Genomic DNA, 23667 nt, shown 5'->3' on the forward strand with positions numbered 1-23667 from the left:
ATGTGCTGGTCTGTGGAGACGATGGGCTCTATCTTACACCCGGCGCAATGCGCGACGCGGGTGTCTTTCGCTGGTTTCCACCCTGGTTTTCGCGTTTGGCGCCGCGTTGTTTGGGTGGCGGATGCGTTTGCGCCCCCTTTTGCGCCCGTGGGCGTTCTGGTCTGAAAACTAGGTGTGTTCAGGCGCATTGTTGGCGCGTTGCTATTTTGAGGCAACTAAAATAGACTACGCCATTGACCAACAAAAACCTGGTCTAAAGTCAATGGTGCAATGTGTTTTATGTTATTTAAAGAGCGCATTAGTAATATGCGCCTATAAACGGGAGGACAACGCGGGTTTGCTTATCACAAAGTACATGAATGCCCAGCAGCACAAAAATGCTTTTAAATATGAAAGATTAAAGGATTGAATGAAAAAGATTATTATTGAGTCTCTTGGACATAAATGAGGACTAATTATGAGACGTTAGAAGGCGCAAAGAGCTGCTTCACCTGCAGCCTGGTAAGTAAATAAATGCTTTGCTTTAAACAAATGCATCTGTTTTTAATTTTTTTTTTTTTATGCTACCTCACGGATTTATTATATGATAACTCTGTACCTGCGGATATGGTGAGATGAGAAACATTTTTAAGTAATGCTTATAAAAACTCTTTGCTAAAAAAAACGCTGTCCAAAGTGCTGAAACGCGCATAGAGCCGTTTGTAAATTCTTTATCTCCTGTTTGTTACAAATAAAGTATTTACAGTACAAACCTTTTCTTACATACTTGTAAATTATTTTTTGATGATATTGGATAGCCATACATGTAAAGCAATTACAAGCCTGCTTTTTTACTTCCATGACTAAAAGAAAACGGGGTTTAAAGGTTTTAATAAAAAATAACAATTGCAATACAAGTGAAAAACAACACAATTATTTAACATTAATCTTAAACTGGGGATCTTCTTCCTTCGCTTAGTTTTTCAGTTTACAAAGTCCGTCATCTAAATAGGGATTAGACATAGCGCCAGCGCAACTTGCTTTTAAAGGGGATGAGAGCTGAGACTCTCATTGGTTTACTGCACGTTACACCCAAAATACTCCCATTACAATAGGACCAACCCTTTCCGACCATGCGCTCGGCGCACAAACCATTTTTCCCGTCGTTAAATTAGCAAAAGTGGATTCGGATACGCCCATTTACACGTTGCGCTGTGCGCTTTAGACAATGCGCTTAGATCGTTAAAATAGGGCCCGATATCTTTTTGGATTTTTAGCCAAACATTAAATTCTCCAGTTTTGATTGTTTCTATATGGATCCAGTGAGTTTAGCTTTGTACCATATGATCATTCCTCCTGAATCTCTGCCCTGAGAAACCCCTTTTAGTTTAGTTGATGGTAAAATTAATTCCCTAAATCCAATTGGACAGCCAGTGTTTAAATCTTTTACATTCCATGTTTCTTGTAAAATTATAATATCAGAATTACGCATTTCTTTTTTGAAGTCTGGGTGATTACTTTTTACTCCAAAAATGGAGGACTTCAAACCTTGAATATTCCAACAAGAGATTTTAAAGGAATATTAGCTCATTAACAACTAAATCTTCCTGTTATTCTAGAAATAAGACAAACATCAGTCTGTTAAATTGACTGATTAAAAAAACAAATATGATAAAGACTCCTATAAGTATATATACCCTTAATACAATGAAAGAGAAAATTAAATATATATATATATATATATATATATATATATATATATATATATATATATATATATATATATACATATATATATATATATATATATATATATATATATATACACATATATATACACATATATATACATACATACATACACACACACATATACATATATATACACACATACAATAACAATATCAGTCCATTCACTGACCCATTAGATGAGAGCAAAGCACAGTAAGCATCTCCTGTATATCTCTGAGCTCACTGGATGAAGTTTGAGTTTTTCCTGTGCTGGTCCTGGAGTGACTCTGAGATCTGACTGCTTCAGCATACGTCTGACTGTTCGGCCCCTGCGTTTGAGAGGGGATTGCAGGTCTTGCCATTTGATGTCGTTCATGAAGAGGTTGATGGTGAAGGGGGCGCTGAGATGGTTTTACGAGGTGTGGACGAGGCAGCTGCGGTGTGCTGGAGCTGCGGTTCAGTGTCGTGTCTTTTAGGCTCTTGGCAAAGATGGGTACTGCTCGCCTGTGGAGATGGATGTGGTCATAGAGGCTGCTGAGCTTCAGAGTAGGATGTTGAGCCAGGTGTACGTTGGGCTTTAGGGTACAATGTCTAGACGCAGCAGCAGGGTCGAGTGAATGATTTTGGATGTGGGGAAATTTGTGGATGCTTTCTCCGTCACATTTATGAGAGCTGTAGCGACTCGCTCTTGCTGGACTCTCAGGTCGTTGGTTCCTGTGTGAATAATGAGGTTACTTGGGGAACCCAGTTGTTCCTCACATAGGAGCTCCAGGGCCTTCTCTGTGTTCGGACACCATATTTTTCTGACATTTTGTTTTGGGAACAGTTTCTTTTCATTAAGAAATTTTCCATTTGAGTCCATCAGAAGTACAATCTGAGGTTTTGATTGATTGTTGGTGGTTGATGGACGAGGACTGCTGCTGATATTTGTGTTGGTGCTGGATGAAGGAGGGCTGTTGATGTTTGTGTCAGTGGTTTGAGGAGACGGCTGATCTTCTTCTGTCTGAGTCAGTTGCTCTTTCAGAACTGGAAGATGAATTCTGTAGCTCTTTCTGTCCTCTCTCAGCTCTTCTATCTCATGTCTTATTGTACAAAGTTGTTTGTTGTATTCTTCCCTTTGTTTTTTCAGTTCCAGAAATTCCTCTTTTAACATGGCTATTTCTTTCCTATAATCCTCTTGGTTCTCTGTTTGTTTGGTTTGCTGTATTCCTCCATGTACCTCCTCTTTCAGCTGAACCAGTTCCAGCTCCATCTCTCTGAACTGTTCCTTCATGTCCCTGATGATGTTGTGCAGGACAGAGATCTCCTCACTGTCATCCTCCGACTGTTCATTGGTAGCTTGACAGGTGGATGTGTCTGCAGTCTGCTTCAGTGTTGTGTGATTGCTCTTGTTTTGTTGAGCATCTTCTTTTATCTGAGTGAAATCATTTTCAAACAGTTTCAGATTCCCCTGAATCATGACCGTCCCGTTTTTATATAGGTTGGCTGTTATCATGACAGAATCTGAATCATCATTATCTTTAACCTGTAGTTTCCATCCATTACTGATGCCCTTTCTGATGACTGAGGGGTAATGATGTCTGATCGCCGAGTGCCAGGCTTCTGGGTCTTCTGTATAAAAGATGATGTTGCTGACCTCTCCGCTCTTATACAGGTCTGAGTACAGTGTTTCTGTGTTTTCCTTCAGGAGTTTCTCTTTATGCCTTTTCTTTAAGGTCTCATTTGTAGCTGAAGGTGGATATTTGATGGGGATGGATTCTGGCATTCTTCAAATAATGTGACTGTTGCTGGCAGTTAGGTGTCGTTTTTTGAATATGCAGAAATCCACTGGAGTTTAGCCTTTAAAATATATATTAATTTGTCCAAAAAGGCACTTTTAGGAGAAAATCTTTCCCCAAAATGAAATTTTGCTTGTACATCTGTACTCGCACTACTTCCTTCTGGTTCTGTGAGTTTTATGGCCTTTTGTAGCTGCTCTCTGCCAGTTTTCTCGTAGTTTCTCTCAATTTTGTGAAAAACTGTTTAAAAGTCTTCCTTTAGGTATTTTTTTTTTTCAATTATCTTTTTATTGATTTTGTACATTTTGTTAACAAAGCAGACAGAAAGAAAAAGGAATAAAATCACAAGAAATAAAAATGAATAAATAATAGTAATTAACAGAAAAGAAGAAAAAATAAATAAATAAATAAATATATAGCAAATTAAATCAAGTCGGTCCATGGTCACAAATCACGATTCATTACAAGTTATGTAAACATGCCAAACCCTGTTATGACATGGTAGCGTCAGAGGTCCATAAGTGGTTCCCATATCCTTCGGAATGCGTCTCCCTTATGTTTTAGGGTGTATGTGCGTTGTTCCAGTCTTAGTTTCATTTAGGATTTGTTTAAACAGTTTAAATGATGGGGGTCTTTGTTGATTTCAATTGAGCAGAATGCATTTCTTTGCTATTGAGAATGAGGAGTCACGTGCCGATTTGGGCGGGGTCAGAGCCGGTCGGCCATGATGGTAGGAGACGCTATCGGTTACCAGAGGCAACCTCACAGTGGCGCGACTATCAGAGCTATTTAATTTTGGGGCATTTATTATTTCGGCAGCAGAAACGTATATACAAATACGATAAACAGAGAGAAAGCATAAAAAGAAATGCAAAAAGATAAGGTTAAAGAAAAGGGGCCTTATATAAACAAACTTACACCAAACGCAAAACGGCGGTATTTGGAGAAGCTCTCATGCATCCAACATATTGATCCATATGAACTCCCTGCAGCGGAATGGCACAGAGACCTGGACCATTTGCCTCCATGCACATACATGGACATTGTCAATTATCTTGTTTTTGGTGTTAGCTTCTATACAATGCAGGAATTTAAAAGCCACAAGTCCTTGGAAAGTTTCGAGGCTTTCTGCTGTGGCTGGGTGCAGGACTTGGCCATCTACAAGCCTCCAGGTGGTGAAAACAGCGTTGTAATTGCAAAGGTAATTAAGTTTCTTATGTGTTTAGTGTGTTGTAATTACATTGCATTTAGCAGACACTTCTTGACAAAAATGACAAAGTAATTAACCGGGACTGTTTCGTAAACATTAACTCATGTAACGAGATGTTCAATGTACACAAACGTTTCCAACATGTTGTGATGTAGGCTAAAGCTATGTATGTTTAGGTATGTAAGTTAGTTGTAATTTGATTTTATGCAAATGTGACATTGTTTGAGATGTCTTTGTTATGACAACTTGACATAAAGCAATACATCATAACCTGTCAGTGTCATAACATCTTGACATTACCAAGCCAACATAAATTGTTATAAACATGCCATAGCAGATTAATGATTAAACTTAAGAAACTACTTAGCTTTATGAGTTAACATTACATTAAACTTTCATGTGGTTGATTTTGACATTGGCTGTCATGAGGCCCTTATAACTGTGTCATGAATGTTTTTCTTTATCTCAACTGCAGTGGTACAATTTTAATTTGTCATTAAAATGTCATTAATTGTTAATACAAATTATTATATAGCCGGGTCATTTTTTTTTTACCTCAAGTACAGTGGTACAAATTGAACAAATGTAATCAATATAGTAGTTACTTAATTTTGACAATTAATCTTCTATGTCATGTTTATGACAGGTTATGTTTTCTTGGTAATGTTAAGTTGTTATGAGAAACACACTGATATTTTATGATGTATTGGTTTATGTTAAGTTGTTATGACAAAGACATCTTAAACAATGTCATATTTGCATTAAAAAATGTCATAATTCAGCGAATGACACTTAATGACAGCTGTCATAAACATACATAAAACCTTCATATTCATGACATCTGTCATCTCATGATTATGAAGGTGTCATGTCAGTCTTATGCACACCTATTCAAGTAAAGTGTTACGACAGTGGGAATGCAAGGTGTATGAGATACAGACGAGGCTGCAGACAGGTGGTAATCTAAAGTGTATACTGAAACTTGAAATAAAAATGGGCACTTTTTGTCTTAAATGCTTTTTACGGTTTCACTAATTTATTTACCTTTATTTATTTAACAGGTCCTGCATTCACGGCGGCTCAGTGAGCCTCCTCTTACTCCGTGGGTGATCTTAACACCATCGGGGCAAGTGTGTTCAGCCCACTGCACCTGTATGGCTGGCGTAGCGGAGTCGTGCACTCACGTTGGAGCCCTGCTCTTCATGGTCGATGCCTGTGTCCGGCTAAAGGAGAAGGCCACGGTGACAGATAAGCCGGCGTACTGGAAGCTCCCAAGCAGCATCAACAAGGTGCAACCAGAGGTTGGTCACCGGATCAATTTTATATCTGCAGCAGCCAAACGCAGATCTCTGGACAGACAAATTGATGGTGAGACCAACAATAGTGCATCGCAGAGAACACGTATGGCCAAAGCAACACCACCACCAACACCAACACCAGAAAAGCTGGCAATATTCTACCGGGAAATCAGCACGACAGGCACAGAATCTGCCATTTTGCGTGTGCTCCCTGACTACTGTGAGCTGTTTAGAGATCCTGTTCTGCCCATTCGGAGCCTACAGTCTCTGGTTAATGGAAATGGCCTTAATAGGAGTGACCTACCTGCGCTGCAACAGCACTGCCAGACCATAAAGATTGTTGCAGATGTGTCTGAGGAACAGGCAGTGCAGATGGAGAGACGGACAAGGGGACAGCACACGTCATCTCTTTGGTTTGCTGCACGGGCAGGGAGAGTCACGGCCTCCTCGATGCATAGCGTCTATGGAACAGACCTCAGTTCTCCAGCACTCTCCATCGTAAAGAGGGTGTGTTACCCAACTCGTGGGCCAGGAACAGCTGCCACCAGTTGGGGAATCAGACACGAGGAGACAGCGAGGCAGGCATACACAGCCCAAACAGCACACCAGCACACTGATCGACAAGTGCAAACCTGTGGTTTTTTTGTTAACCCGGCCTTCCCACAGGTAGGAGCCTCGCCAGATGCCATTGTAACCTGCACCTGTTGTGGGAAAGGCTGCGTGGAGGTGAAATGCCCAGCAAAATACAAGGACTGCACAATCCTTCAAGCTTGTTCATCGGATGACAGCAACTTCTGCTTACATGTAGTACATGGTCAGGTGCACCTTAAAAAGAATCACCAGTATTACACACAAGTCCAGACCCAACTGTTTGTGACAGAGAGCTCCTACTGCGACTTTGTAGTGTGGACCTTGAAGGATATTGTGATTCTGCGCATAGTTCCAGATAGTGCTTTTTGGAATGCACGACTAAAAAAGGCACAGGACTTCTTTGTTAAGGTGGCTCTCCCTGAACTTGCTGTGCAATATTTCACTATCCCACCTACCTCTCAACCATCATCTGGTCACAGCGTGCTACAGGAAATACAACAGCCACAGCCAAAACAAGTAGATGGGAAGAGGCCAAGAAAGATGCCTTCCAAAAAAGCAGGCAAGAGAACAAAGGAAGTGTGGTGTCTCTGTGCCGGACCAGAGGAGGGTGAAATGGTGGCCTGTGACAATGAGAACTGCCCAGTGCAGTGGTATCACTTCAGTTGTGTGGGAATAGTGGACAGACCCTCTGCTGATACGCCATGGTTTTGCCCTTCTTGTGCTGAATAGTGTTTATTTTTGTGTTGTTTGTTCTTTTGCACTAATAACAGTATTATTGTTTTATTATTATTATTTTTATTAATACTGATGTTGTTCATGTTTGCATGCTGGACATTTTGTATACTTTGAATGCACACATGTTCTTTTGAACTGTTTATGTGTTCTCTTGCACTGTTAACGAAAATCATATTTTTTTCTTATTTGCACTATATGCATAAAAATGAGCCTGAGAAATTAATTTAAATAATTTTAATCTTTAACAGCTTTATAGTTTATATATGTTATCAGTCAACATCACATTGCATTTCAGATATTTTCAAATAAACTAAAGGTGCCTTCTCTGTTTTTGCCAAATAAAAAACGTTTACCTAGAATTAAATAAAATGTACGTTTTTGGGAAAGTGAAACACTTTTTTGCATACATTGTGAACACATTCCTTAAAACACAAAATTAAAAGTACAAGCCTTATAGACAAATTTTGTGCTTCCTGCGATATCTTGATATGATTTCATTTTACTGGTACATCTCCAAATTTGGTTTTTGAGTGTTTATCAAGTCGTTTACTGGTTTGTTAAAGCTGTGATAAAGATAAGAGCTGTCATGTTGATCATTCAGTTTTGACAGACCATGTATTCAATGGACATACAGTGTTGTGAATTTTTTTTTATTATTATTATATATATTGTCATTGTTTACATGCTGGAAATACTTTGAATACACACATGTTCTTTTGCACTACTTTGTGTTCTTTTGCAACTTTTCCAAGAGATTACCTACCCAAAAAAAGATATATATATATTATATATACACAGTTGTCAATAAATATTGTTAAGCCATATCAACTTGTTTCAAGCATTTATTTCAAAGACAAAAAAAATAGTGAACAAGGCACTCAAACAACACTTTTGCACATGTTCGTTAAGGCACAGCAAACAGTGACAATCTTATCTAAAGGCATTAGGTTTTCGCCCTCACATTTAACAAGCATGTGCACAGGTACAGTTGAGTGTAAGAATTTGAACTTGTTGCGCACAACACCAATCACCCTCTCAACGTGAATTCTGAGATGTGCTATGGCCCTAGTCTCCTCAACATCTTTCGCCTCCAGCTGTGCACGACCCCTTGTGAATGTAGGTAATTTGACTTCTGCACACATCATACCCACACTTTCTCTTATATTAAAGCCCCTATCTGCCAGCACAATGTCACCAGGTAACAGTTTGTTCAGGAAACCACTTTGCTCAGTTATATGCTTGTCACTTGTGCGCCCACCCCACCCGTTCGATATGAAGGAAATGACACCCTGGGGCGTGATCACAATAAGATATTTCATTGTGTATGCGTGTTTGTATTGAGAGAAGGTCTGTGCCCTTGCCAGTACATTTGAGGGTTTCTCAATGAACACCTCGAAGCAGTCCACAATGGCAGCCACATTGTTCCCAAATGATTCCACAAACTGGTGTGGCATACTGGTCAACAAGCATTCCCTGCTTGGCCAGTGCACCAATGGACACAGCTGTGTGTACATCACTCCAAGGGTATGGTGAAAGGCATCAGCAACTGTTGTCCTATGTACTCTAAACAGATGACTGAGGTGCTGTATTGGAAGGTCTAGTCTGAGGCGCATTAAAGTCAATAGGACAAGCTGGAAGGGTGAGAGCTTCTTCATCCTACATTGAGGCAGATATGGAGTGAGGGTGAGTAGAAGTGTCTGGAACAATGCAAAGTTTGGAAGCCCCGTGTAATACTTCACCGTGTTATCATCACCACCCAGAAAGTTCTCATTCATCCGGTACTCATCAAGCTCCCGCTTCAGCTCTCTGTTTTCTTCCAAAAGACTGTTGATGACATCTCGTCTAGATGTGCAGAGTCCACATTCCATTTCCTGGGTTGGTGGTGATGGCGGCTGCTGCTGCTGGTCATCCTGGGCTGGCGATGGCGGCTGCTGGTGGTACTGGGCTGGCGATGGCGGCTGCTGGTGGTCCTGGGCTGGCGATGGCGGCTGGTGGTGGTCCTGGGCTGGCGATGGCGGCTGCTGGTGGTCCTGGGCTGGCGATGGCGGCTGCTGGTGGTCCTGGGCTGGCGATGGCGGCTGCTGGTGGTCCTGGGCTGGCGGTGATGGCTGCTGGTCGTCCTGGGCTGGCGGCCGCTTCTGGGTCCTGCGCTTCACTTGCCGCTGATATCTTGCTTCATTTGTTTCTTTAACATCATTGTGGCCTAACCGCAGGGATGGTGTCCAGTCAGGGTGGTTCTCCAACATCTCAAATGATGGTTTACCTACAACAATTAATTAGATTATGAAAACTCTATTTAATCAATGCTTTAAACTGGCAACAAGGTGCCTATGACATCTCACAACATCTGAACTATTTAGTAATATCATATTCTCATATAATGGTTTACCTATAACAGAATAATTAGTGTTATCAATTATTAATTGTGTCATCAATTACTCAGACTAATGTTGTTCTAAACCTGTATGAATGTGTTTTTTCTGATGAACACAAAAGAAGATATTTTGAGAAATGATGGTAAACACACAGTTGACTGTACCAATTAAATTCCATCATATTTTTTAAATTCCTACTATGGAAGTCAATGGACACTATCTGCTGTGTTTACCATCATTTCTCAAAACATCTTCTTTTGTGTTCATCATAAATTCATACAGGTTTAAAACAACATGAGGATGAGTAAATGATGACAGAATTTTCATTTTACAGTAAAGTAACCCTTTAACATTAACGGTTGGTCATTGAGCATTTTCGAAGAGGCAACAGTCTGTTAGATAGTTATCTAGGCAGCAAGTTCAGAATCACTTCAGGGTTTGCAACAACATTAGGTAACCTACACTTCGTAGCTTTAAGAGACAACAACATAAAGACATTTTTAGAGAACTTACCCGTGTGAAAATGCAAAGAACAGACTCTCATCGACTGGGGGGTGAAATCGAAAGTAAGGTCCTTTCTTCTTATTGCAGCCAACCAAGCAATCCGTCGTCTCCTCGTCAGGTCGGATATTTGCTCTCCCTGATGCCGTCTCCATTTGGGTAATCTAAAAAACTGTGTACCGTTGTTTCTATGTTTTCCATATGCATCGTGTGATGTACTGGAACAGTTTTTTACGCAGCAGTGACTTCCAGGCATGGTAAAACAGTGTGGATTCGCGAAAACCTCTTCTACTACCAAGCTAACAACACACGTAAACAATCATATTTTGCCGCCGGAATCCTGCCAACATGGCGGACAGGGGGAGGAGCTCTGTACTATGACGACAGCTCCTCACTCTCAATATAGGAAATTATGATAATCCTTTTCCTGCATGTGGTATTCAGTGTCTTATCCAATTCCGTACCAAATAGGTACAGTGTTGGTGTAATGTCCAGCGGGGTTTCCACAATATTAACAGTTAGATCATGTACCGCCTTCCAGAAATGTTTTAATTTCCTGCATTCCCAAAAAACATGCATATTTGACCCTTTACACATTTTACAACAATGACATCTGGGGGAAGAGTTAGGAAACATTTTACTTAATCGGAGAGGAGTAAGGTACATCCTGTGCATGAATTTGTAATTTTGTTCGATTATTTTATTACAGGACAGTGAGGAAAAAACATTCTGACATATCGTGTCCCACTGATCTTCATCAAAAGTACGCCCCATATCCTTCTGCCATATGTTCTTAAGTGAGGTCAAGGAAGAGCTGCAGTGGTCCAACAAAGCACTATACATTTAAGAGATTTTTCCTTTTAATGATGTTGATTTTACCAGAATTTCCTCAAGATTTGTTAGCCCTAAGGACAAGCGTTTCTCCCCTTTTAGGGTATTTATTAAATGGCGGATTTGTAAGTATTTATAAAAGTCCTGTTTCGGAATTTCGTATTCTAACATTAGAACTTCAAATGACTTTAGTGTGTCCCCATCAAATAATTGTTGGAATTGATGTACACCCCTTCCTTTCCACTTCGCAAGCAGGGAACCACCAATAGATGGTGGCTTGTATTGTAGATGTTTGGTGGATCACCCTCTCTGTAGCTGTCAGCACCTTATAATATTATTAAAAATAATACATATTTATATAGCGCTTTACAGAACACTTTACAGAACAGAGAAAATAAGACACACACACACACACACACACACACACAATAACACACCAATAAAAAAATCAATTTAGGTACAAACAAAATTGAAGCAGTTAGGAGCATGTTAGGAACGCGATGTTTATGGTTTCACAGTACATATTTCTAAACGTTCTGCTCAATTAGTAAACATGCAGGTATTAATATTTACTTGACTTTCTTTCCATAGGTATGCTTTGTACTACAGCAAATTTCACAGAGCTTTACCACTTCGATGAATTATAAAAAAAGAAATTTTGATCTACAATTGATCTGTCCGGTGGTTGTTGCAATTGGACTGTATGCCTGCAGAGTAAGAATCAGTCACTGCTCAAACAAGTACAAACAGCAACAGTTTTATCATCACAATGGACAGATAACAATATCTACATATAACTTTTAGCAGCAGAGGCATAACTTGTACAAATAGGTCTACAATGATCATTATTTACCTGCAACATAATTACGTGCCAACTTGAGCATGTGACAAGCGTCCATCATTACAAATACTTTCTCGCCAGTCACAGGATGCAAGAAACTGGTTTGAAGTGGCTCTTGTGGGTCCCCCTTTAGCTCACACCCAAGTTGGTTGCACATGGCATGACCATCCATTGTAACACATACTACCCTAATGCCCTGTGCATGTAGCTCCTCCAAAGCATGACTGAGAAGGACCCTTTGTGTATCTGGAGAGAGAGACTTGGTCAGGAAGTAAGCAATGGGAGCCTTCCAATGTCCTTGTAGGCTAACCACTATGAACACAAGAGCCTGAGTAGCAACATCAGTCTCACTGTTTCCATTACCCATGTCTACAAACCCAGACATTGGTTGTATATGTGGATTATATTGCACATGTTTTCTGATGGACATGGCATCCAACATGAGTGCAACACATCCATATTTAGCCTTGTCTCCCTGGCATCTTCTCTCCAGCATATCCAGCATCATCTTGTTAAGGCCAGGTTTGGCATCCGCCGAACACAGCCACCTGTAAGAAAAATTAAAAAGCACCTTTTCAATGTGTTGGCATGAGTAATTTCCCAAAATTAAATTCGGACAACATTAAGCCTACCTTTGTAGTGGATGTGGGAGGGGAAAATGTCGAGTCTCTCGGAGGTATTTGTATGCCTTTGGACCATGTAGATGTAGCGTGAGCGCAAACTCTCTGTACTCCTTTGTGTACTCCTGCCCTTGCTTTGCCATGAGGTCTATCTGAAGATCTGAAATGTTATGATTTAAAATGAATAAGTCCCCTTCAGATAATAACTAAGGAGTTTAATAAAGAGAGTAAGAAGAATAGTGTACATTACATTTCAAAGTGCTAATTTTGTCTTACCAGAGTATAATTCAAGCTTCTCTTTGAACTCTTCATTAATGAGGTTCTTTTCCCTTAAATCCTCCAAAAGACTCTTCACTGTGTTTTTGGCCCTCTTTTCTCTGGCCATGGAGTTCTTCTTTTCTCGCTCTAGACTTTCCACTCTTGCCAGAGCTTCATTTAGTCTGATCTTAAGAGCGGTAGGAGAAGCAGGCAAGGCATAGCCATGATCCTAGCAAAAAGAGGGATGAACATGGTTTGAGTAATGTTTCACTTCACAAACATCAATTTGACACCACTATGGCCCACATTCTTTTTTAAAAGTCATCACCTGGCAAAGCTACTGCCAGCAGTGTGTGTGTGTGTCAGCAATGCATGTTCAACGTGTCTTAAATTGTGTGAGTATGGGTTTATATGTGAGCGTGTTTAATATTTGTGGAAGCAAACAAGTGAGATTTGAATATGTCCAGGAAACATTATGATATGATGTTTAAAGTAGAAATATTCACATCATTAGGCTGAGGTTGTGGGCTTGAGGTAGATAGATAGATAGATACTTTATTTATCCCAGGGAGGGAAATTCATGTACCCAGTAGCGTTTAAAAAATACTTAATCACACTATAAACACAGTTAACAATAACAATAAATAATTAAAGTTAAAATAGATAGATAAATAGATAGATAAAAAATTGTCAAGTTTGTCAAAAACATCATCTGTAGTCCATTATTGCCCTGACTTGCTGTTGTGTAGTCTGATGGCCAGTGGGACAAAAGAGTTTTTAAATCTATTTGTGGAGCAAGGCTGGGACAACAATCTGCCACTAAATGTGCTCCTTTGTCCGATAAAGGTGTTATGCAGGGGATGGTGTGCGTTGTCCAATATGGACAGCAATTTGTCCAGGGTCCTTCTTTCTGCCACTGTCACTAGTGAATCATTTCCTGGGAATCATGAGAGGCCACGGATAGGCTTTCTACAGCTTTTCTAGAGGTAGACATAGCCCTGCCTTTTTGCAACTAAAATGAAGAAGCATAATACATAATGAAATATGTATAAAGGGACAAGTATCTTACCCTGCCCCGTGATTGATAATATAATATTTACATTTATGAATTCTAACAGCCTTATGAGGATACACCTACTCTTTGGAGGTGAACCGGAAAGCTGAAGACGGATGGAATAACACCTTCTCGGAGTCGGACAATCTGACCCGTCCTATCAAAATCACCATGCTTAAAATGTGGAAAGCAAAGCACTGATGAATCACTTGCATGGAATCCTTCTCTCCTCAAAGCCACTTCCCACTTCTACCTCATATTTTTGTCCTTGGGAAACCTTCAAAATATAAATGGAAAATTTTGCAGAGTCTACACAAAAACATTTTACAAAGGAGGTCAAGCTTATTTTCTTCCTTCACATTTCTTAAAACCTTTCTTCAACAAAACTCGCATTTTTAACCTTCTAAGACCTGATCTTTGGTTTGTCTTTTTTTCAGATTGCTTCAAGGTATTTGGGGTTAGGAAGAACCAATAAATATAATAACCAAACATGTTCCTTTAAACATGAAGCAGTGTATTTGTCCATATTTGTGTACAACAGGTTCCAGTTACACATAATTAAGTATTATCGTGCAAACAACAAAAACAATGTTAAGTCCTGTGATGGAGCACGATCGCCAACCACGCTGAGCAGGCAACACTGGCGCACACACGCACATACACCGCATACACTTATCTTAATTATACTCCGATTCGGCGGCGGGTGCACACGAAGCCGATTCACATGGACATTTCAGTCATCAACATTTCCCCCAGTTAATCCTGTTATTTAATACACATGCACACACTTTGTTTTGTTTGTTTGTTTGGTTTGTTTGTTTAGCCAGCCTTCCGGGATGGGATGCTGCGCTGGCGAACCTGAGCGATTGAGCGGCACACGCATATGACGTCACAGAGTGTGCCGCGCCGGCGCAGTATTCGCGACAGTTGGCAGAGTCCATTATGTTTGTATATAGGGGGGTGTTGTTTTTGTATGTCATTGTTAAAGGGGCTATGTGTTAAATTATGGTTTTAATATGTGTCAAACAGATGTTTTGTTATGTGTATATAATGTAATGTTTATGTGTTTAAATTCATTGTATCTGAGTTTAATGGCAATTTAAATACTTACCTGGATACTTACCTGGTTATGGGAACTCCCCTTGAAGGGGAGGAGTCTGGCTCTATAAAGAGGGAGGCCAGACTCACAATCAGGACTTGTTAACAAAGTCGACCAGAGTGGGTGGTTGTGTAGAAAAAAGTTGCTTTTTGATATATTGTGGATATTTACTTGTGTATATTTTTCATCATTGTTTTGTTTTATTTATTTTGGGGTTTTGATTTTTGCACTTGTAAATATATCACCTTGGTTTTTCTCCTGATTCACTGTTAATAAACTTCACTTTGTACAAGAGTACAGTTGCGGTCTGAGCCATCATTTTTGTTTTGGGGATTTTTCTTTATTTTTGGGACTTACCCACGTCAAAGGTGAACCGTTGGTGTTCACTTTGTCACAAGTCCACATATCTGGACATCCAGGTCTTAAGCCCGGAATACACTGCACGATTTTTGTCCTCTTATAAGATCATTACCTTATCACACTGTGCGACATGTATCGTTTAAACTCGGGTACGAGGGACGTGTAGACTGTACGATGATGACACGGAAGCTTCGGCGGCTGCGTCACACGTTGCACAACGTCACCAGCATGCGCTCGTGGTAAACTAATACTGGCGTGCAGGTCGTAGCAGCAAACACACTGTGCGGTGATCATGCCGAATTTCTGACACTGCCAGAAAGCTATCGTAGGCTATCTTTGGACGCAAGACCGGGAAAACGTCCGTCTTTGAACCTCTCTCACTGTACGACATAGGACCACCGATGGAGAGCCACGATCACAGAAATCGCGACAATGGTTTCACGATGGCAATCTTTCGTCTGGGACAGCCAATTATCGTGCAGTGTATCCCGGCCTTTAGGAGGTTAAATAAAGGAGTTAAAGCTGCCGTCGGCAACTTTGGAGGATTGAGCAGTTTCCAAATGTTTACAATTTCATGTCCCTCCCCCACTACCTCCGAGCAACCTCCCTCAGAGCTCGTTCTCGTCAGCGTGTGTGCAAAAGTATTATTGTGAACGCATACTTAGCAAGAATACTTAGATTACTTACATAACACTCCGAAATACAATCAATGGTTGATAAAGCACAATTATCTGTTGAGAAGAAATGTGGCAAGCTCTGCATCCAGCTTGAAATCTTGTAGATTCCTTTCAAATGCCGGTCCGATATTGATCCTAGTTTTATAACGGTCACAGTCACTTTCTATCTTTGTTTCCTTCTTTTCATTGGTTGTTTTCCTAGCTCTAGTTGTTAACCGAGAAATCGGAAGTTTGTTACTGAAAGTTCTCTCCGCCATCACGCTGTTCAAACCAAAACACCTATGAATTTAGGCGGATGCACGTGATATTGTAACGAGGGGGATGGGGATCTGTGGCGCGTGCAGGTACTGTGATTGACAGGCAGATTTTACACAGCCCTGTGTGATTGGACCAAATGAACCAGCCTGCGCTGATTGGACCAAATGAACCGGGAGCGGTGGATTTTTGCAAAACAAATAACAGGCTCCAGGTGGAGCTAGAAGCGCAGGGTTTTTTCTTAAACAGTCTAATTTATGTTGTTCTATCGGAGCATAGTGTTGGTTTCAGTGAATTTGATAAAAAAAACATGATCAAATAAGTTGCCGAACGCAGCTTTAAGCTACTGAAAAGTTACTTAAAGGTGACATAGAATGATTGAACGGGGTATTTATCCTTGTTCTGTGATGTGAGATGTAGACAAAAATGCTTTTGTTTGGGTCTGTAATGTCTTAGAAGCTTCCTAAAAACCTCTCTCAAATAGCTCTATTAGGGTGGGGGAATTTAAACAAGTGGTTTTGCACCTATTTGGCTCCCCCTACTGGCTTAACTTGCAATCTCATTACTGATTGGCTGACTTTGCTGCCACTCTAAAATAATTGGCTACATTTTTTAAGTAAAGGGGCAGGGAGATGCCTGTGATGTCATAAGCATCAGTTTTTCAGATTGGGCTGTTTTCTGGCTGACATTTCTAAAAGAGGAATTTCTATGAGACTGAGATGTTTAGAATGTCTAGAACTTTTTGCATGTTTGTGAATGCGGGTAGACTACAATTATTCAACAAAGACAAGGTAAAAATGGTTTTTCATTCTCTGTCCCCTTTAAGTAAATAGTAAAGCTAACAATAAAATACTAAGTTACTATCTAAGCTACAAGTAGTGACTGCCCAACACTGATAATACAGTCTATGACACTTGTGTAAAATTCACTGGCCAATTTTATTACACCAATAATAATTGTTTTATTTCTACATAGAATTATTGTGTCACTTGTAATTTGAAGCCTGGTACTACCGGGACGGGATTAAATTTACATAAAGTAATAATGTTATTTTACCTCAGGTTGTCTGTAATATTAATGGCCAATTAGTGCGGGATAAGATATCTCAATAAAACTACCAGAAGTGAGAGGGGTAACTCGATTTGCGCATCGCCGTCATCTGTATTACATTGTTTCCTATATCACGTGCACAAATACAAATAACTTATAATATATATATATATATTATATATATATATATATATATATATATATATATGAGCGCTTGTGTCTTTGTCACCTTTTTCACCCCTGATGAGTTTGCACCCCTGACATAAACTAAATTCAGAACATCTCAAATAAACATCTGCAGTGATTAGTTATATAAAAAGCTGTTTTCAGATGACTGTTTTCAGATGCCCATCCCCTTATCGTCTAGTTTCTTTTTTAAACGCGTTTCTGTAAGCGTGTATGAACTTTAAAAACACATCGCATACGGCGTCCATGTGCGCGAGCTCGCGTCTCCGTGTAACGCGGCGCTCATAAAAACGGTGTCGCGTGTAAAGCGACATACAGAATTACCTTGCATGTAAACAATATGGAATCATTTTACAGCAAATCCCGCAGTGCAGCATTTACTCAAAGTTGCCATGAAGGATACGAAAGTGAATAACTGTGTCTTACACTGTAAAACATGTAAAAGATATCCGCCATATTACGGGAGGTCACGCGGATTTGTTTGTAAATAAGCATGTTAACATGGAATCATATTACAGCACACACTTAAAAGATACAGCAGTTCAGGGTTACTGAAAGTTGCCATGAAGGATATAAGTGAATAACTGTGTTTAACACTGTTACAGCATGCAACAGTGAAATCCTCCATTACGTGAGATCGCGTTCTCGTTTGTAAACAATGCTAAAGTTTTTCAATCCGAAGCGTGCAGTCTGCTGAGGTTGCTTACTGTATGTAGGCTGAACTGCACAAGCCATGAGCATATTACATGATAGCAAATATAAATGGTATAAATTAACTGTTACTTACTTCTAATATCCTCCTCCAGCTCCAGTGGGTCCTCCATTGTTCTTCTAAGGTAACATTAAAGATAAATGCTTCCCTTCCTCAATGTCCAGACATAAATAAAGATATTCCTCACGTGTGTGTATAAAGTTTATAATCCAAACATGCGGTAAAGTCTTTAAATCTGATAAACTTTACGCTTTGTTTATTATGGTTTGAACCGCTAGTCTGTTGATTTCCATGTCAACAGCGGGTACCGCCTGTGGGCGTGATCGAATTAAAGATAATGAAGTCAGCCAGGACAAACGGTACTCTCTTTACTTCGATGCAGATTATATAAACAGGCATTATTTGTTTTCGATTATATTTAGCTTGTTTAAAAGTAGACATTTCAGGCTTTTTTTGGATATGTGTATCATGTTTGTGTGACGAGTATTCGCGGAGTTTCAATTGATTTTTGTAACGTGTTTTGAGAGACAGCTGGCGGAGACAGAAATGTCTGGATGCACACCCTGTTTATTTTCTTTATTTGACAAAAACACAAAGATCTGTTGTTATTGTGAATGAACACATATTAAAGAAGACCCTTTACCGTTTCAAATGATGTCAAACATGTAAGTGTATGATTATTAATGATGGAGTATTTTAAGTCGATTCTGCCATGATAAGGAAAAAACACGTCAAAACGCGGCGCCGCGTTTTTGGACCCCAGGGGGTTAATAGCCTTGAATTTGGTATACAAAGTCTTGGATTTCATTACAAGGGTCTTATATTTTTTTGCCTTTCCTAAGATTAAGTTCATACTGTAACAAAATTAACTGTTACTAATGTAGGCTAATTACCGTAATTAGTTACTATGCACCGTAAAGTTAAGTGCACCTCGCGCTCCACGTCATAGCAGAAAGCGCAAAAGTGCGCAGCCGTTACTATGGTTACTAGACTAGCGAGGTAAAGAACAAGATCGTAGCTAGCATAGTTTGTCGGCTAAAATGGGAAAGTGTCGGTTTAATCTGCTGTGGCCCAGTGCCGGCCTGAGCCTCTTGGGGGCCCTAAGCAGAATGTGTTTGGGGGCCCCCCTCCCACCACGCGGACACAAATGTCACGCTCTAATGTTACATTATAAATGAATACAGTGAGGTTAAATAATGAAAAAAAACTATACTTAAATAAAATACTTTATTCTTCAATGTGTCATGTCATATTAACAGGCTATGGAATGTTAACATTGGCCAACAAGAAAAACCTCATCTGCTGCATCATCAGCTGTGGAGGCACTGACACTTGATGAAACATCAGGGGCGGGTAGAGTTGGTTGTGCTCCAAAGTACTTCAACAGTGGTCCTGAAAAAAATAGCATTGGATAAGTGCATAGTTGATCGAGCAGAATGAGTTTATTTGCTAATTTTTCATTACTTACACAACAAGCAATAAATAAATAAATATGAGGATAGCACTGTTACATCACTACCCACCATATAAATAAGATTGAAGTCTATTTTCATCAGGTATATATTCTCATAAAGTCCAATACCATCTCTTACCAAAGATCTTAGACAGAGAGCGCATGTGCTTTGCCTATGAAGCTGGAACGTTACCGAAGTTGGAACGTTCACTTCAACACATACAGCAATGCTAGCTAGGGGTGTGATGGATCACAAAACTCACGGTTCGGATCACATTATGTTTTTTGAGGCACAGATCTGATCATTTTTCGGATCAGCAGAATAAGGGGTTGGAAAAACTAATAAAAAATGAGGAAATTACTTACAAACATTTATAAAAAAACAAAGTTGCACATTAAGTAAGGGCTAAAATTAGCATTAGGTACAGAAATCAAATCAAATGAATCATAACACTTTATTGTATGAATTAAATATAATTATTCTTCTTTAGAGCTACAGAAGTGATTTTCTCTTTGTCTTGGAAGGTTTGATTAACATTAATGACACAGACTTAAGTAGGTTAATTAAGGTTACTGTCTCTTTAAGAGAAGCACGGACATGGTTTCTGCCTAAACTATACATAAACCGTCCAAAGACATAAACAAATGTTTTTATTGGAAAAGAGTACTGTGGAGATCATTTTGTTTGTATGTGCCCTGTCAAGAACAGAAAGATTTTATGTTCGTCTCTTCATGTGTGCCCTACTAAGTGCACTTATATGCGGCGCGCTCACACAGACGGAAATACAGACGGCGGAGCATAAAACCGTTATGTTGTTTTCAGTGCTCTATTCCTCAAATATATGTTAATGGACTACAGCAGGGGTCGGCAACTGGCGGCCCGCGGGCCAAAAGTGGCCCGCCAGCAATATTTTCTGGCCCGCCGGATTAATTTGAAGTCCGTTTTTTAATTTTTTTTTAATCAGACTTTTTTATTTTACAATAACAGTTTACAAAAATGTCCCCGTGTATCATTCCTTCATTCGTTTTTTCAAATCAAAACCAAAAAGAAAATAAAGAAAAACGACTTGTTTTTCTATTATTTATTTCCTGAACTAAAATCAAACGACTCGTTTTCTGAATGTGCGCTCAGATCAAAAATAAAAAAAATGACTGAAAACGGGTTCGGACAAATTTTAATTGAACACCTTAGCAGACATATACCAATGAAATAAATTTAAACAGATCAGGTACTAACAGATTACATTTTAATAAGGGTTTTAATAAGGGTTTGAATAGGAACCATGCTTTCCTGTAAGTCTCATTCGCTTACAGTCCGACTTTTGAACTTTTTTCATTATTATTTATTCGCGTATATTATTATTATTATTATTATTATTTATTGCTACACTGACAAATAGCAAGAATGTCCTGAAAAAAATGCGTATAATAGATATCTTAACGGGCCGCTTTTTCTCGTTCTCTTTCTCTACCAGCGCATCCGCGATCATAACTGTCATTAGAGTTTGAGCATACTTCTAAAACACAATCGATCAAATAATTGCAGAGGTATGACTTCATGAATCATTTGCAAATTTACCTCGTAAATCATGTCAATTCATCACGCGTGAAGACGTTAAACTCCGTGACATTGCAAATTACTGCTGGCTTTTAGAAACCACTACAAAATATGATAAAAATAAACTCTTTTACTGCAATAATATTTTAACTAATACACTTTTAAAGTAGATTTGAAAGGAATACTGTTGTTTTCTGCTACTTGAACTTGGGGCTCGAGCACCCGACTGGTTCGACCTGCCTTCGAAAACAGCAAGTCAAGTTCGTTTACCGTTAATTATTAAGACTAAATGGTCAGGTAAATTCGTTAAAAAACTGAAAGTAATTCGCCAAAATATGGTTTTACATGTCTATTAAAATAAAGCCATTATTAATTTTCCTAACGCATAGTTCTTTGATCTTTACCTCCGTTTAAAACGTTATAAATTTGGCAAAGGAGGATGTTCAGCAATTTGAACAGCAACTCCGCAACCAACTCGGTTTATGATGGTGAGAAATTTGAGTGAGAGGCTTTGTCCTATTTAATTTATTATTTATATTTCATTATAAATACAATGAATACAATGTTAAAATAATATTTTTATTGGCACGAACACAATTTTTGTATAACATTTAAAATTATCTGTCTCTTTTCGTTAGAGACATTTGAATGTGAGATTCTGGAAACGAAACGTGACGTTAAGTTTTGCGGACCCGTCAGGTCGGGAAATAAAGCGGGTGAACACAAAGTGTATGAATGTATGAATAGAACCTTGTCGGAGCTGGACAAAAAACAGTCCAGCGGAGACCTCCTTAAACCTTAGGTGTGTATGTGTGTGTCCCGGTTAAATATTAATAAAAAAAGGAATAGTTCAAAAGTCGGACTGTAAGAGTATTTCATGAGAGCATAAATGCCTGTAATATTACCACTATAGTACTTGATCTGTTTAAAATGATTTCATTGATATATTATGCCTATAAAGGAGTTAAATAAAAAAAATGTCTAATCCAGTAATTAATTTTTTTTATCTGAGCACACAATCAGAAAACCCGTGGTGGTTAATTTTTTCATTTTTGTTTTTAATTAAAAAAAAAAAACGATTGAACGAATGATACACAGACCCATTACCATGTTTTTAGCAATTTTTAATGCCGTCTTTCGTCTTTTAAATAGGAAATAAAGACAATGTTTCTTGACAAAAGATCAGATAGCCTATACTAGGCTAATTCAAAATAAGACGTAAGTGTGCCAACAACAGTTGGCCCGCCATCTACTGGCAAAAAAAAAATATTGGCCCGCGGCCAAAGTTACTTGCCGACCCCTGGACTACAGCATGAGACACAGTAGCGCAACTCTCTCTAAAGTTTAAACATCACGTGTTAGTGTTCTGATCTCTGAAGGGAGCTGGGCTGGACAATTTAAACCGCATGGGCATTGGGCATGCAGAATACTGCTCACTTTAGCGCCTTTTTGCGGGATAAATTGTTTAAAATCACTTGAAATGTTAACTTTTGCAAGCCTTTGAAACACGTGCAAATGATAAACTTTCACTATTTAAGCGCATGCGAGCCGAACCGTGGGTCGATAACGGTCACGGATTAACGTCGATCTGTCACACCACTAACACAAATTAAACATACTGTATATAATCATGCAAACATACCTTTATCTTGCTCTTTTTTTCTCATCCTCGGTCCTTTTCTTTGTTCTCTTTTCGGCCCCAGAGGGATATATCCTTTTTTGTGACATGTCAAATGGCTCATCATTGTTTACAGTGAGTGACGACGTCGTGCACTTGCGCGCTGACGCGCAGGTGGCGCAGGTGTCTATGTTGCGCCTGACTAAAACGCTAGCACTGCAGACACATAGTTGTCTCCAAATCAAAATTTTCTTGTCTTTAATTATTCATTTATAAATTCGTATTAATTCATTCATCCATTTATATTACCTGTTTAAGTTATTTAATTGTATAAAAAAAATATTTAAAAAAAACGATTGGGGTGGGGGCCCCCTGGTGGCCAGCGGGGCCCTAAGCAGCCGCTTGGTTCGCTTATGCCTCGGGCCGGCCCTGCTGTGGCCAAGGAATCCGGATTACGTTTGGGTCAAGCCTGTGCCAGGAAATGACTGCGAAGCCTATTGCTGTTGGCGCCGGAAATCTTTTAAGCTGGCGAAGATGAGTGTTACGGCCCTAGACCCCCATATGAAGGGTGCCAAACACCACACGTGTAGTACTGCTCGCCAGCGGCAGGCACCAATTGTGCTGTTCTGTGCCCCGCAAACCTCTTTGGTTACTGAAACAACTCTGGCTATCAATACTGAAGAAGTTTCTACATTAGAAACATTGCCACCACAGCCAAGGAACATCCTATCTTACTATGGCTCGACACCCACTCTGCGGGCAGAGGTGATGTGGGTCCTTAAAACAATTTCTTAGCACCACTCTTATACATCGAATGAGAACATTGCAGAGATGTTTAAAACCATGTTTCCTGACTCCGAGGCTGCAACTACATTCTCGTGTGGAAGCAACAAAACG

At 39.5% G+C, this 23667-nt stretch overlaps 3 protein-coding genes and 1 long non-coding RNA gene across 4 annotated transcripts; 1 reads left to right on the plus strand and 3 right to left on the minus strand.

The window, feature by feature from the left end:
* The first annotated feature begins 4155 nt into the window (after positions 1-4155).
* LOC141363897 (uncharacterized) lies at positions 4156-7753 on the plus strand. Its single transcript, XM_073867473.1, has 2 exons — positions 4156-4689; positions 5760-7753. Exons 1-2 carry the CDS (start codon positions 4357-4359, stop codon positions 7314-7316), a joined length of 1890 nt encoding a protein of 629 aa, XP_073723574.1. The 5' UTR covers positions 4156-4356; the 3' UTR covers positions 7317-7753.
* Positions 7754-8146: 393 nt separating this feature from the next.
* LOC129422326 (uncharacterized) lies at positions 8147-10599 on the minus strand. The gene is made up of 2 exons (XM_073867474.1): positions 10211-10599; positions 8147-9585 (listed from the first exon to the last, which is right to left on the minus strand). The coding sequence occupies exons 1-2, from the start codon at positions 10452-10454 to the stop codon at positions 8201-8203; spliced, it is 1629 nt and encodes a 542-aa protein (XP_073723575.1). The 5' UTR covers positions 10455-10599; the 3' UTR covers positions 8147-8200.
* A 1907-nt stretch (positions 10600-12506) lies between these two features.
* LOC141364008 (THAP domain-containing protein 6-like) lies at positions 12507-18253 on the minus strand. The gene is given in 5 exon segments (XM_073868210.1): positions 12507-12977; positions 13255-13301; positions 13883-14079; positions 14926-14965; positions 18217-18253. Coding segments are annotated over 5 exon segments (555 nt in total). The 3' UTR covers positions 12507-12743.
* Positions 18254-19349: 1096 nt separating this feature from the next.
* On the minus strand, positions 19350-23198 carry LOC141363827 (uncharacterized). Its single transcript, XR_012369403.1, has 2 exons — positions 22795-23198; positions 19350-19533 (listed from the first exon to the last, which is right to left on the minus strand). It is a non-coding gene; the product is annotated as an uncharacterized lncRNA (long non-coding RNA).
* Between the last annotated feature and the right edge of the window lie 469 nt (positions 23199-23667).

This window comes from Misgurnus anguillicaudatus, chromosome 5 (genome assembly GCF_027580225.2).
Source record: "Misgurnus anguillicaudatus chromosome 5, ASM2758022v2, whole genome shotgun sequence".
Classification (NCBI taxonomy): domain Eukaryota; kingdom Metazoa; phylum Chordata; class Actinopteri; order Cypriniformes; family Cobitidae; genus Misgurnus; species Misgurnus anguillicaudatus.